We start from the raw sequence: 14,584 nt of genomic DNA on the forward strand, positions 1-14,584 counted from the left end.
CCCTTTCAACACGTGAACTTTATAGTATGTGAATTATGTATTAAGTTATTAAATCCATTTTTATAGACCTTTCATTAAATACCTTTTATTTCTTGCTAAACAAGAGCTTATATTGTAGAGCAGTTTTGAATAGCTGTAGGTTTCTCTGGAGAATATTCTCTGGTAACAGTTTTTGAATGCAACCCTATATTTCACAGGAAAAACATTATGTTCTGTATTTTTAAAAACTTATCTATTTCCAGTTGTTCTTATAATGTTATCATTTGATCTGGGGCCCTGAGATATGCCTCATTCATCTGTGAGCAAGTGGGTGAAGAGTGTCTGAGCCAGGGCCAGAGCCCAGGGGTCTTGCGTCTGCTCTGACTCTCAATGTGATGTGAAGACAGCCAAGTCATCTGATTGCTTTGCGTTTCTACCTTCTCATTCTTGACACAAGTCTGAGCTTCCAGATGAACTTTCTTGGAGAAACCCTAGCAAGCAAGGACAGTGGATACAAATGCTCAGTGCTTTGCCACTGCAGAGGGAACACAAGTGGATTTCCCTGTCCAACATTCAGGGTCTCTCTGTTCCCAACAGCCCATCTGCCGTTGCCATTTTTCTACCTAAAACCTCTGCTGCCGCCTAGCTGGTCTTTTTCTGCACACCAAGCATGCTCTGCCCGTTCCCGTTTCTCTTTCTTCCAATGACTCAGCCCTGTGAGGAAATAGCCTCTATGTCTATCCAAATCCTTCACATCTCCAAAGCCTGAAGCCCGTGGCACACAAGGAACAATAGAATTATTTCAGGCAAGGAATTCTACATTTAATTGCTAAGATCATGGAAGCATGAGAAGATGTCACCTTTTGGCCTTCAGCTCCTCTTATGCCCTCCACCTTGCACCACACCAGCAGTACTGGGTTCCTGCCAGCTAGCTAACACACTGGGCCACTTCCATGCTGGTGCCTTTGTGCTGATCCCAGAGATGCTCAGGCAAACACCTCACCTGCTTCAAGAAATTGTTTAAAACTGACCACCTTATTGAAATGTGCAACTCAGCACTTCTAATCCTTCTTAGCTGCTCTACTTTTTCCTTTTCCATAGGCTTTCTCTTCTTCTGCTGTACTTATTTATTATATCCATTGTTCATAGTTGCTTTCTGTGAGACTGTGAGTAGGAGTCTTTGTGTGTTTTAATCACTGATGTAAAACATAAACCTAGAATATACCCGGCATGCAGGAGGTGACCAATAAACATTTAAACATGTTAAATGCTTAGAACCATGGCTGGCAATAAAGGTTAGTTTCATCTTCATCACAGTCGTCATCATCAGCTTTATCATCATGGGGCAACGCTTACACTATTGTTCTGTACCGTTACACTGTGTTTAGCCTTTTGCGTATCTATATTTTACATAATGTATAAAGGCTGTAAATTTTTTGAGGGCCGATATCATACTATATATAATATGTGTCTTTTAAAAAATTAAGATATAATTCACATACCATAAGACCCACCACTTTAAAGTGTACAATTGAGTGGCTTTTAGTATATTCACAAGATTGTGCAACCATCACCACTGTCTAACTCCAGAACATTTCTATCATCACAAAAAGAAACCTGGTGCTCATTAGCAGTAACTCCCCATTTCCCCCTTCCCTCAACCCCTGGCAACCATGAATCTACTTTCTGTTTCTATGGATTTTGCTTATTCTTGGCATTTCCTATACCGTCATACAGTATATGGTGTTTTATGACTGGCTTCCTTCACTGAATGTAATGTTTTCAAGGTTCATCCATGTTGTTGTATGGATCAGTGCTTCATTCCATTTTATGGCTGAACAATATTTAAAAAAACTACTAATCTGTGTATGTCTCCACTTAACCTCAGCAGGAAAGTTGAACTTACTTTGGTACATTTTACCCAATAAACAGGAATAGAAATGCTTGTTTTTACATTACTGTCCTACCTCTTTTAACACAGATGTACCATTTTCACTCCTGACAGTTACCAGTTAATTATAATCCAAACAACACACTCTTCAACTGCATATAATTTCCCTTGTTGAAAATTGTTCCACCTGATATTTAGCAAATGCCTATGGACTTTTCAAATTACAAGCTGTATGAACTCTTACTGTGAATGTTTATATTATTAAAATATTTACTACTCATGATTTAAAAGGGCTCTCTCACTTTAAAAAAAATCGTGGTTTCTTTTTTTTTTTGTCTTGGATTTTATGTTCAACTTTTTGTCCCCCTAAGAATAAACATTGGATATATCCAGGGCCTATGCAAGTAGCACTATCACTTACTAATCTCTCTTGCTGAACATGAATGAGAAATATCATACTCCAAACTTCTTGTATTTCCCCTGCATTTGTTGCATTCACAGATTATTTAAAAGAAATAAATGTAAACCTTGGCTACCCAGAGATTTTCAAGGAGTCCCTAGATAACCACTGTTAGTGTTTTGGCGAATATCTCCCCAAATGGAGAGAAGGGAGAGCAGGGAGGGAGGGAGACAAAAAATTAGAGAAGGGGACTTTAAAAAATCTATTTTTCCACTGAACAATGTGTCACCAACATCTTTTTATGTTGACAAATGCAGAGTGACATCCTCATCTGGAATGCTATTTGTGCCATAATCAATTTGAACCAGCCCTGCTATTGGTAGACATTTTGTTTTAAATGTTATTTCATAGGCCAGGCGCAGTGGCTCATGCCTGTAATCCCAGCATTTTGGGAGGCCGAGGCAGGCAGATCATGAGGTCAGGAGATCGAGACCATCCTGGACAACACGGTGAAACCCCATCTCTACTAAAAATATAAAAATAAGCTGGGCGTGGTGGCATGTGCCTGTAATCCCAGCTACTTGGGAGGCTGAGGCAGGAGAATCACTTAAATCCAGGAGGCAGAGATTGCAGTGAGCCGAGATCGTGCCACTGCACTCCAGCCTGGGCGACAGAGTGAGACTGTCTCAAAAAAAAAATTTACTATCATAGTGTATTTGCTTGGAGTATATTATAATTTGAACTAAGAGGTCTGAGCCAAATGTAATGAGAATGTTAGGATAACAGATTCTAGCACTTTTACAGCATCTCCCTTTTCAGGTACTTATCAGAGGTCATTTGCACAAAAGTCCACAGGAGCAGTTGACAGCAATGCTGAATTATCCATCTTAGCTATTAAAAAGGTCCATCTAAATCACTGTAGGATTTCTTTCAGAATCCACATTTTCTATATTTACAATGTCATGGAAAACTTTTCTACATTTTCATTAATTCATCAACACATTTATCTAGCACCTACTTTGTATAAGAGCTTTTTCTAGGTACCAAGGAGCTCCCAAGAAAGTATAAGACACAATACCTGATTTCTAAGGGTTGCAGTGGGGTCAAAGTTACAATGTGTATCGGAATTCATCGGTGGTTTTGTGCCTAAGATCTGAAGATCATACAACTCCAACTCTACCCCAGCAAAAAAAAAAAAAAAAAAAAAAAAAAAAAAAAGCTATCCTAGAGAGTGATGTTTTCTTATAAGTAAACATCTACAGAGAAAATATTTAAAGCCAACTTTGGCTCCAGCTACTTAAGAAGACTCACTGTTGAAATTATTCTAGAATATTGGACAACCCTGGGGATGCTTTAAAAGAAGACTCAAGAGTTGAACTCTTATAGATGATAGAAAAGGCTTTTCAAACTCATAATACCTGACTTATCCAAAGGCCACCCTCATACCCCGAGTGCTGTTGAAACCCAGGCAGTAAGCCAGTTGAGAGGAACCCCAAAACAAACCAAACACCCTCCCAGCAGTCAAAAATAAGTGTCACAAAACTGAAATTCATTTGCTTTTCTTACAGGTGAGGCCCTCCCAGGCCAGCCCCACTTAGAGTGTTCCTTTACTTTCAGTTCACCCATACTTTTAACAAGCTTGGGCATATGATTTTCTAGCATACTATAAATTAGAAGCAGCAAATTAGAAGTGGGGAAGTTGCTAACATAAGCACTGTGAGAACAGCAAAACGTACTGGGCTGCAAGTCAAGAAAAAGAATACCTACTACAAAAAAATGAGCAAAAGAACTATTTTATGCAGCCAATTTATTCATAAATAAAATAATTGCTTATAGGAAAAATATCTCAATTGAAATTTCATTTTCCTGAAAAACATTTAGCAATTTTTAAGCTGTGTAAGGGGGGCCTAAATTAGTGGAAGAGATTTCAAACAGAGATCCATATTTTAATGTCCTATGACTCAGGATATGCAGTAGGGGAAAATCAATTATTTCTATGGAATCGACCATCAAAGCTTGTTCAACTGTCCACAGTAAATTAGCAGTAACTCACTATCCAGTGGTCCAGAGGAATTAATGCCACATTAAGGAAGCATCCTGCTGATCATTATGGCCAAATATATCATCCTTTCATTCTTAAAAGGTGAGAAAAAGTATAAGATCAATCTTTCTAAAACTACAAGGCCACTAGTAATTCATCATTGACTTCATAAGTAGAGATTACCCACAACTTTGTAGAAAAAAAAATATCCTGAATCCTTTCAGACACTCCAATATATGTAATTATATAAAACGGGGGAAAAGGATTGAAAGTGAACATAATGTGATCCACATTTTCCTTCCTCTCTCTTACCACCTTGCTGTACACCCCTGCCAATCCTTCTAAGGTCCATTTTCCAACTTCCTTCAAAGGGAATCCTTCTTGTCTCTGACATAAAATTCACCAATAAATATATTCATAAATAAATGCAATCCTGGGGACATTTGGCTTTTAGAATCATATCCTATGTTTCTTTTCATGCATACATTTTACCTGTGATAATCTTCTACTTCCTTCTTTGCAATCTCTCTCTCCCTGATTGGAAGGTCTTACCTTTCTTTGCAATATTCATCCCTACTGATTTATCCCCAAAGATCATCTTGGAATCTTGTTTATTAGCATTCTTTAAACATTTGCTGTATGCCAGCTGACAGGGTTGGGGAGAGTAACAAATAGCCATTTCCCCAGAGATGTCACTCATCTACTTTTCATACTAATTCCCTGAGCTAGGTTCTGTTATTATTCCCATTCTACATATCAGGAAATTGAGGCTCAGACAGGCTAAGTAATTTGTATATATACACATAAACATATGTATATGTACAAATTTTATAAGTATTACTTGAGTATTCAAAGAGATCCAAGTATAACATCAACTGTATCTGGGTAGATATTCAGTATCTCCTTTATTGATCTAATATTGATGGACGACTCATCAGTTAGCTCCTGCCACTAATTACAAATTTGCTCAATTAGATCAATCTAATCAAATTCCAGAATAAAAGAAAAAAACCCACATGTTATACCAAGGTAGAGGGGTAAAACACACATGAATTTCATAGGTAGATAATCAGAGCTTCTTTTAGAAAGTGAATAGCTTTGGTTATTGCTTAGGGAAAGGAGAGGCTGCTGAGAACATGGAAACAAAGTAGCTAGCCAGACAGTTAAGAGACTCTGAAAAACAGAGAGGAATTTGGGTTTGCCTGTATGAAAAAGTGGGATTTGGCCAGAAGGATGTGGGCAAAGAAGGGCCGCCATATTGAGAGGCCAAGCTGCTCTGTGAGCTGGGAGGCAAAGGACAATATCCCCTGTGACATGAGTTTGTTTGTAAAAAACAAAATTTACTTTAAAATGTGCTGTCTGGTGTGCACTCCTTGCCTTGTAGCATAGATCATCAGTAAAAGTTTTGCTACTGCAAGAACCTTAAGTTCCAGATAGTTTTTATGGTAGATGGGTTTCAGCATGGGCCGAGAAGGGGCTTTGTCCCCTGTTTTGGTGGACACCAGAGTGGTGATAAAGGAGCAGCCAAAGGGAACAGAGAAAAGTACCTTCAATGGAAGCAGATAATAGAGCAGTGGTGATCCCAAAATTATAATTCCTCAGAGAGATACTAGAGAGAGCTTTGGGGTTTTACCCAAATGGGAATTTGAATCAATTTCTCCTGATCTGAAAGGGCTGGAAAAATCCTGGAGGATATCCAGATTACACTAGAGAATGTCAACCACCTAGCTTGATTTTTGTAAAGAACAATGTTGTTTGCTAGAACTGAGGAAAAGGCGATGGCAGAGCAGCTTTTTAAAAATAAATCTGAATATATCAACATGTGCAGTCAACTAATTTGCTGACTTCAAAATAGCCTGATGAAACTCTTTGCCTGTTAAACCTATTATTGCCCATAATGAAAGATTCCATATGCACTAATCACAACATACAGCCTTATGTCTGATCATAGCTTCTAAAAAATCATGATACAGGGATTTTTAGTTATACTCAACACATTTTTCCTTTAGAAACCGGATTGGTTGTTACAGATGCCATGAATGATATAAATTGAGCTTGTAGTTGGAAGAAATCTAAAGGATTAAGCATCCCTGAGTTTCAAACAGAAACTTGCACTGAATACATTCGAAGGTATGTGGATTTTATTTATAATTTGATATCCTTTTTTTTGTGCTTATTTCTTTCTCTGCATTTCTTTTAAAAGATATAAATGTATTCTACATTTCTAATACTATATGCCATCAATAGTTACTTTTTAGTTGGCCCATAATTAAATTAGACTCTGATTACTGAAATGATTTTTTTAACTTTATAACGCAACAAAGTGCTTGTCTAATTCCAAAGCTCTTTCTTGGCCACATTTCATAGTAAAATATTTATTTTAATTAATTATCGATTAAAGTAAAAATAATACATTCACAGGCTGTGATCTACTACTTTGAAAAGCTTTTCATTTAATTACATAAAATAGAACCATCAATGAAGTGTTCTTTCTCATTAACCCAAACAAACAAAAAACAAATTTAGGAGTTAGAAAACTTCAGTGTACTTTTCATAGACAGCATTATTACATGTAATATTCACTTCTTATACAAAATTTAAGGTCTTTCTTCTGACAGTTTTCCCAGTTGGTCAATAATTTGTGCCACAAATCAATGTGCACATTTTAGGAGGACCTGTTTTGCTTAATGTCCCAAGGGTCTTATTTATAGCATAATTACAGTGCAACATCAAACAAAATGAAGATTCCGTTGAAAGAAAATGAAACCTCTTAGGGAGAAAGTATTTAAAATTCACTGAAGAATCACATAAAATTAGTACCATCCTCTCCTGTTGGTTCAGCCACATCTTTTGCTCCACAATCTGGAGTTCAGAGATGTTACTGGAGGGTCTCACCTGAAGTTCTGTAGATAGGAATTTCTGGAACTAAAATCTATCTTGGCAAATTAATATATTTTCTCAAATGATTAGTCCTTGTTTTTAACAGTAGCAATGCCCAGGTAGACTGTGCAGGAGACATTTCTGTGCCTCCTTGTTCTAAAATTATAAAAGACTGTGCACTTTGATGATCTTCCCAACCTTTAGAGCCAACTTTATTCCTTTAATCATTAATTATAAATATGATTTAGCTTCTATGACTATGGGCTGTATAGGCATAGGAAAATGGCATGCAAAGTCATACGAGGATAGATCATTCATGTCCCTGTAACTTGTTTAGCCCCCAACCTAAATTAAATGCATCTTTATCACTATTGTGACTCCAGAAACAATGAAATAGGCTGAGAGCTGGAAATCACATATGACTGAAGTAAATTCACAAAGAATGGCTCCATCCTTCTTACTAGCAATAGACTAATGTAGATTATGTGTGTTTTATGGAGCATTCATTACATCCATGTTTCAGAAGAGATAAGAAAAGCGGATGTTGACTTACATTTCAGAACCATCAAGAAATGGGGACCTGGATTTTATTTGCCTGCCTCCTGGGAGCAGCTTTTGCCATGCCTGTGAGTAAAACACCCCTTGCATAAGTCAGTGTCCAATTTCACAAGCTTGGACATAAAAGTCTGCCCATAGTTGGTGAAATTAGGGTTTAAAACAGTATGAGATCAGATGTCTTCATACGTCTCCGGGTTGAAGAAACACTTCAGGAGCTTGTTTTAAAAAGATATATTCTCAAATGCCTCTACCAAAAATTCTGATTTGGTACAGCTGGGGCGGGGCCCAGGACTCTGCATTTTTATAAGCACCCAGGAGATTCTTTTGGAACCGTTAGCTTGTAAATATCACCACCCATCTCTAGATGGAGGAAGCTTTTGGAAGGGACCCTTGAAAGGTCTCCAGAGAAAGTGCTTAACCAGCTTTGGACAAATATTACAGAGATGCCAGTTTTGTGTAAAACCCAATTCCTCTCAAGATTCCAAATCTCTTCCTGCCCTTCACATATTGCTGCTGTTACCCCTCAGGGGGTAAGATTTTTGTGTTAGGAATCCACTTTTTGAGCCACCTTCCTGTTCTCAGAGGCCCCACCTCTTTGGGTACATCTGATAAGTATGTGACTTTTTGTGGTTGCCCGGGATCCTGCCTACACCCAATACATAGTGATATATTTTATATTCAAATGTATTAAAGATCAGGACATTAGACCCACTCTGTCTGGACACAGGTGCATAAGGGCAGAGAACTTAGATCACATGCACGCCAAGCAGGCTGCATCTGCTTTTTGGTGGAATAAAGAGCAGTTGATACAACCAGAAGCCAGCAAGCTTGCACCCCTGCCTCCTCTCTTCCTCTCTCATCCACAAAACCAAGATTCTGTGCTCTGACTTCCTGAAATCCTGCATTGCAGCGATTCCTAGTTTCCTCAGGGGTCCCTGCCTTACAAATTCAGCCCTTTTCCCACTCTCTAAGATAGTATTGTTCAAGAGGGTATAGGACCTGACTAAAACCATTCACATCCAGATGAGAGTGAATAAACCTTCTCATGAAATGTGAGCATTTTTAAAGAATATAATAGAGCCAATCCTAAATGAGGCCAATGTCTGAGGGAGATTTTCTGCATGACCGTCTCTCCTCCCTGGACCCCAGGCACAACCAGAGTTCTACAACACAGGCACCAGACACTTGGCCCCCACTTTTGAGAGGATAGACAGTCCTGATTCAGATCATCATTCAGGTGGCCTTTTATTTTTAACTTTAAAATTTTTCTGCCATAAAACCGTTGGCAGAATAATAAAAAAAGATCGGCCTAAACATCATAAATCAATTCTTTCATTTTCCACAGGATTTATAATGTTTCCACTTTGCTCCACTCATCTTGTTCTGGCATTCATCAATAATTCCCACCTTGTGGTTTCTTTTGTGGCTTCTTTTGTTGTATGGAAGTGTTGTTTACTTTGCATGTCAATTATGAGAAATCCCTTTGATACTTAAAAATACTTAACCACCTCCTGATCTACAAGGGAATATTTGTGAGACAATTCTCTCCTTGTTGATATTTCTTTATTGTGTAAGAGAAACACACTTCTCTCCCCAATATGGGGTGAGTTTTATCAGCAAGTAAACTGTTGGGCAGGATAGGGTAGAATTCATTGAAAACACTGGGTGTGGGGGTGGGATGTTGTCCAAAGATCACTGGAGAATAAATTTGTGCTGGTTTCTGCTTCCAGGTCTCCAACCATAAGGCTACAACCCCAGGAACAGTCATTTAGCTGTTCTGAACCTCTTTAAAATAAGAGGTCTCCTCTTCTACACAGCACATTTGTTCAAACTAAAAACAGACCTCAAGTATATTCTGCACTACATAGATTTTTTTAAAGTAGCTTCAGTCTCCTTTAATGTGAACAATTGCATACTGACTTAATCTCTTCCTCTCTCTTCTCTTCCTTCACTCTCTCCCTTCCTCTCTCTTTCTATTCTCCTCCCCTCCTCCCTATAAAAGCTACCACCTCATCCTGGGCACCCTGGTTATATCAACTTCAGCTATGAGGTAATTTTTCTCTTTACTAATTTTGACCATTGTTTGCGTTAACAATGCCCTGGGCTCTGTAAAGAATAGTGTGTTGATTCTTTATCCCAGATGTTTCTCAAGCGGTCCTGATTTTACAGTTCCTACCACCAGCTTCCCAGTTTAAGCTCTGATGGTTGGCCTCAAGCCTGTGTCGTCCCAGCAGCCTCCTGCCTGGCCACTCTGACTCAGTCTGTCCTCCTAAATATGGCCGTAAGCTTACCCATCATGAACCACTACTCAGGGAGGCTACATGATAGGGCAAAAAGTAAACTCTGACCAGCTTGGTTCTATCCCAGCTAGTAAAATGTAAGGATTAGGTAAGATGTTATTTAAGACTCTTTCCAGCTCAAAAAACTCCTGATTCTAAGATAGTCACACTCTATGTGTGTCTCTCATTTGCCTCTGCTGAAATATTAGTAACTAAGTGGTATAGGAGAGACTCCACAGAACAATGGAATGCATGAGTTTTGGACATCAGGTTTGAGGTTCTCCTCAACCTCTTACTAACTGTGTGACTTTGGACAAATCATTTCCTCTTTCTGGAACCCTGGTTTCCTCATCTGGAGAAAGGAAATAATTATAACAACCATATTTCAAAATATTGTTTGGAGAGTAATATAGTTAATGAATATGAAAAGTGCTTTGTCAAGTATAATATGAGCAAGGTTACTAATTATTTTTTGTATCAATTAAATGCCGTATTACTATATGAAGAATCCTCAAACCTAAGGCAAACCAAGTATATATACTGTTCAGAAAGGAAAAAAGTTCTTACTTCTCCCACAGGTTCAGGTAACAATCTATGAGTTTATTTACTTATAAAAGCTGAAGACAAATGTTAGTAAGATTTTGAGGCAAGATTTTCTTTTAAACCTAAAAGATTGACACATCTGATCAGTCAATCTGTGTTTCTAGGAGGAGGGACAGTGTTTGCGCCTCTCTTTTTCCCATTGTGACATCAAAGAAAAAAATGAAATTAACATTATGTTATATTATTATGTCATAATTTTGTGTTTGTTTTGCTCTTACAATGAAAAGCAGGAACTATGGAATTAAACAGATTTACTCCCTTTGTAACCTCAGTCAAGTTAATGAATCTCTTTAACTCCCCATGACCTTATCTAAAAAGTGAGAGTAATAATACTTGCCTCCTAGCATATGAGAAAAGATGAAGAATGTGTGTGATGGATGTAAACACAGTGCCTGACACACAGGAAGCACCCAACAAATGTTTACCTTCTTCTTTCTTTTGTAGAACTCACATTCTCAGGCTATCAATGTTGACAGGACTACATTAGTGAGTCTATATTTCATACTGCATCAGTGAGTTTCTCTATTGGATGAAAGTAAATTAAATCAAATGGGTTCTAATATCTTTTTTTCTTAAGGTGCTTACCCCTTTGAAGTGGTACCAGAGCATAAGGCCACCGGTATGTAGACATTTTGTTCTTTATTCCCTGAAAATATTAGGCATGCATTAAAATTCCCATATTAAGTGAAATATCATGTCTACCCCACATACAGACATTAACGGGAAATTTAGTTTGTAAAAAATCATATCTGTGTACACAGTTACAAATTTTTGCAAAGGAAAAATGAATAAAATATTCCTATAGCCATAATGGCAAAGAAAACACTGCTGCTTCTCTGGTTGGAGTCACCTGAGCCAATGGTAAACCTGCCTCTCTGTTTCTCACCAGTACCCTTCCTATGGTTACGAGCCCATGGGTGGATGGCTGCACCACCAAATCATCCCTGTGCTGTCCCAACAGCACCCCCCGACTCACACCCTGCAGCCTCATCACCACATCCCAGTGGTGCCAGCTCAGCAGCCCGTGATCCCCCAGCAACCAATGATGCCCGTTCCTGGCCAACACTCCATGACTCCAACCCAACACCACCAGCCAAACCTCCCTCCGCCCGCCCAGCAGCCCTACCAGCCCCAGCCTGTTCAGCCACAGCCTCACCAGCCCATGCAGCCCCAGCCACCTGTGCACCCCATGCAGCCCCTGCCGCCACAGCCACCTCTGCCCCCGATGTTCCCCATGCAGCCCCTGCCTCCCATGCTTCCTGATCTGACTCTGGAAGCTTGGCCATCAACAGACAAGACCAAGCAGGAGGAAGTGGTGAGTATATTTTGAAGCCACTACAATGCAAATCCTGTGAAAATGGTGCAGCAAAATAGGCCCCAGAGTTCTAAGGTCTCCGACAACCAAGGGCCTAGAGTTGTAGTAGTTACAGGTCTATGATTCTATTAGTCCAAGCAATATGCTATACCTTTATATTAAAAACAAATTCATCTAAATGGCTTGATAATTAAGACCACAGTTTTTATGGTAGGTTTCAATTTTACTATTACTGAATTTCTACCAGAATTATATTACCAAAACCCATTAATAGAAATATATATTACTAAACCCCATGAATTTTAAGGGCAACAGTATAAGGGAATATCAGTTCTCCTTATATTTCAAAGGTTTGACTAGCAAGAATAGGCTATAGTTGCACTGAAGTCTTAAGAAAAGAGGGAGCGGGTAATTTTGAGAGTGCAAATATCTGAACAGGCTACAAAAGGTAGATGGGAAATCTCTTCAAAAACCTACAGGAAGATTCCCCGTTTCCAGTAGTTTTCAATCTAACTTGGAGATGGCTAAACTAAACACACTGTTAGATTCCTTTTCTGTACTGGGATTCTATAGATGATTAAGCTTTTAGCAAGAAGTTACTGCAATTTAGCACTAAATCTTCCATTACAGATAGCTCTTACAAATGAATGGGAATAGTCAACAAAACAACCTTAATCTACATCCATAAAGTCTTACTTCTATGTATATGAGATTATGTGATCCTATCATGTATATGTATCCAACTGTAATTCCAATTTATACATGTTATTCATGATTTGCTACTGAGAAGAAGAGAGAAGTGAGGTGGAAATGACCAGGATAAGAAGCCAGGACACAAAGGTTCCAGTTCTGGCTTTGCCCTCAAAGAGGAGGCAGTATTGTAAAGTTACTTCAAATGTATGGGTGTTTTATTTTCTTTTAAATGGGGGAAAATGACAAAATCAGATTATTTTCAAGTCTCTGTCCAATTATAAATACCATAGTTTCTGAATTAAAAAAAATCATAATATATGTCATAAATGGCTTCATAATTGTGAGCATGTTTACAGAAAATATGGGGCAGAATTTTTTGAAAATTGATTGAATCCCAACTAATCTGGTGCCTATCACTGGCTATTCTAGTCCAAGGAACATGTTCTCTCTGTACATAGAAAATGCATTTATTTGTCTCTTTATTAATAATTAATACCATGAACTTTATAATGTGCTCACATCTTGACAAAGCTATTTATGGAAAGGTGACTTTGGGCGGATAGTTTGAACTCTTTAAAACACAGTTTCTTTTTGTGTAAAATTTGAGTATAAACATTGATAGTTTCTTAGAGTTGTTCTATGGAAAACAAAATAGCATGATAAGCTTGGAGCCTGACATGCAAGACGTACCCCCCGAAAAGGTAGCAATTGTTATTTTATTATAAAATAATAGGCTTTAAGTGCCCTGAAGGTGGAAGCAGTCCTCATGGACACCTAATATCTAATGACAACGAAATAACAAAGAAACTTCAGAAATTATAGAGTTCAACTTAAATAGTTGTACATTGTTTTGACAAAACTGAAGCCAGACAGGTTATTGTAAATGGTACTCACTAGGAACATTTCTAAATTATTTTAACTGTTCTTTTGCAATTTTTTTCAGGATTAAAAGATCAGAAGATGAGGGGAATGAATACTTCAGATGCTTTCAGGAATGACACAAGAACACATGACTTTTGCTTATAATCACTTTACTTAGCAAATTCTGTAACTAAAAAAGCACCATTAGCAGGCAATAAAATGCATTAAAAATCATTCATGTCTTTGTGTTGAATGAAACTTAAATTTTCCTATCATTTGAGATGATATATTATGAATGACTATTCTAGAATAAGGTAGGAACTGCTCATTTAGTCATACAAATTCACCATTTGGCAAGCAAATAAGGAATATATTTCTTTTTAGAGAAAATTTAAATTATACTATCTCAAATCTTTTTTAAAAAACAAAGTTTATACATCAGTTAAAACAGTTGATAAAATGAAAACTTATGAACATGTACAATAACTAAAACCTGAACCAAATGAAGGGAAGTTTATATGAAAAATTCTTTACATTAAGAAAGATAAACTTTTGAAGAATGTTTATATTATGAAACAAAATAGGACATGGAACACTTGCTTTATACTTCACACCACATTGGCAATCAAAATCTGGTCTTTTGATCTCATTCTATGGAAAAAGATTTTTAAATGAAATTATGTGATATGCATAATAATGTACTGAATTTAAAGTTATTCAAGTAATTTGTTTTCCCCAAAAAATGTTATCAATGGAGCTTCAAATAGAGAATTGCAGTGATTTTAAATACAAGTCATTTCTTTCACCTCATAACTTTAAGATAAATTGTACAGCATAGTCTTCAAAATGTTAACAAACGCATAAAATGGACTCAAAACAAGTTTTCTTTCCCACTCATATTTATATTTGAATCCTTTTTTCTTCCTACACCCACACAGAATTGTAAACAGTCTTTGCAGGGTTTATATTACACAAACCCATGGTAACTTTATTCCAGTACCTTTATGATTAAGTCCCCTTAATCATTTTCTGGAATGAATAAACATAACTTTACTGGGAGGGTGTCAATAGTCAAACAAATAAC

General features: G+C 37.5%; 2 protein-coding genes across 4 annotated transcripts in view; one reads left to right on the plus strand and one right to left on the minus strand.

Annotated features, from left to right (window-relative positions):
* The window catches only part of ARHGAP6 (Rho GTPase activating protein 6), a 529,902-nt gene that overhangs the window by 152,128 nt on the left and 363,190 nt on the right, over positions 1 to 14,584 (minus strand). The window lies entirely within an intron of this gene.
* On the plus strand, positions 6,386 to 13,734 carry AMELX (amelogenin X-linked). Of its 3 annotated transcripts, XM_003261018.1 has the most exons (7): positions 6,386 to 6,441; positions 7,752 to 7,817; positions 9,752 to 9,799; positions 11,076 to 11,117; positions 11,209 to 11,250; positions 11,521 to 11,946; positions 13,583 to 13,734. In XM_003261018.1, the coding sequence occupies exons 2-7, from the start codon at positions 7,764 to 7,766 to the stop codon at positions 13,586 to 13,588; spliced, it is 618 nt and encodes a 205-aa protein (XP_003261066.1). In that variant the 5' UTR covers positions 6,386 to 6,441; positions 7,752 to 7,763; the 3' UTR covers positions 13,589 to 13,734. The 3 variants fall into 3 exon arrangements, with proteins under 3 accessions (XP_003261066.1, XP_003261065.1, XP_003261067.1); XM_003261017.1 differs by lacking the exon at positions 11,076 to 11,117; XM_003261019.1 differs by lacking the exons at positions 9,752 to 9,799; positions 11,076 to 11,117.

This window comes from Nomascus leucogenys, chromosome X (assembly GCF_006542625.1).
Source record: "Nomascus leucogenys isolate Asia chromosome X, Asia_NLE_v1, whole genome shotgun sequence".
NCBI lineage: Eukaryota > Metazoa > Chordata > Mammalia > Primates > Hylobatidae > Nomascus > Nomascus leucogenys.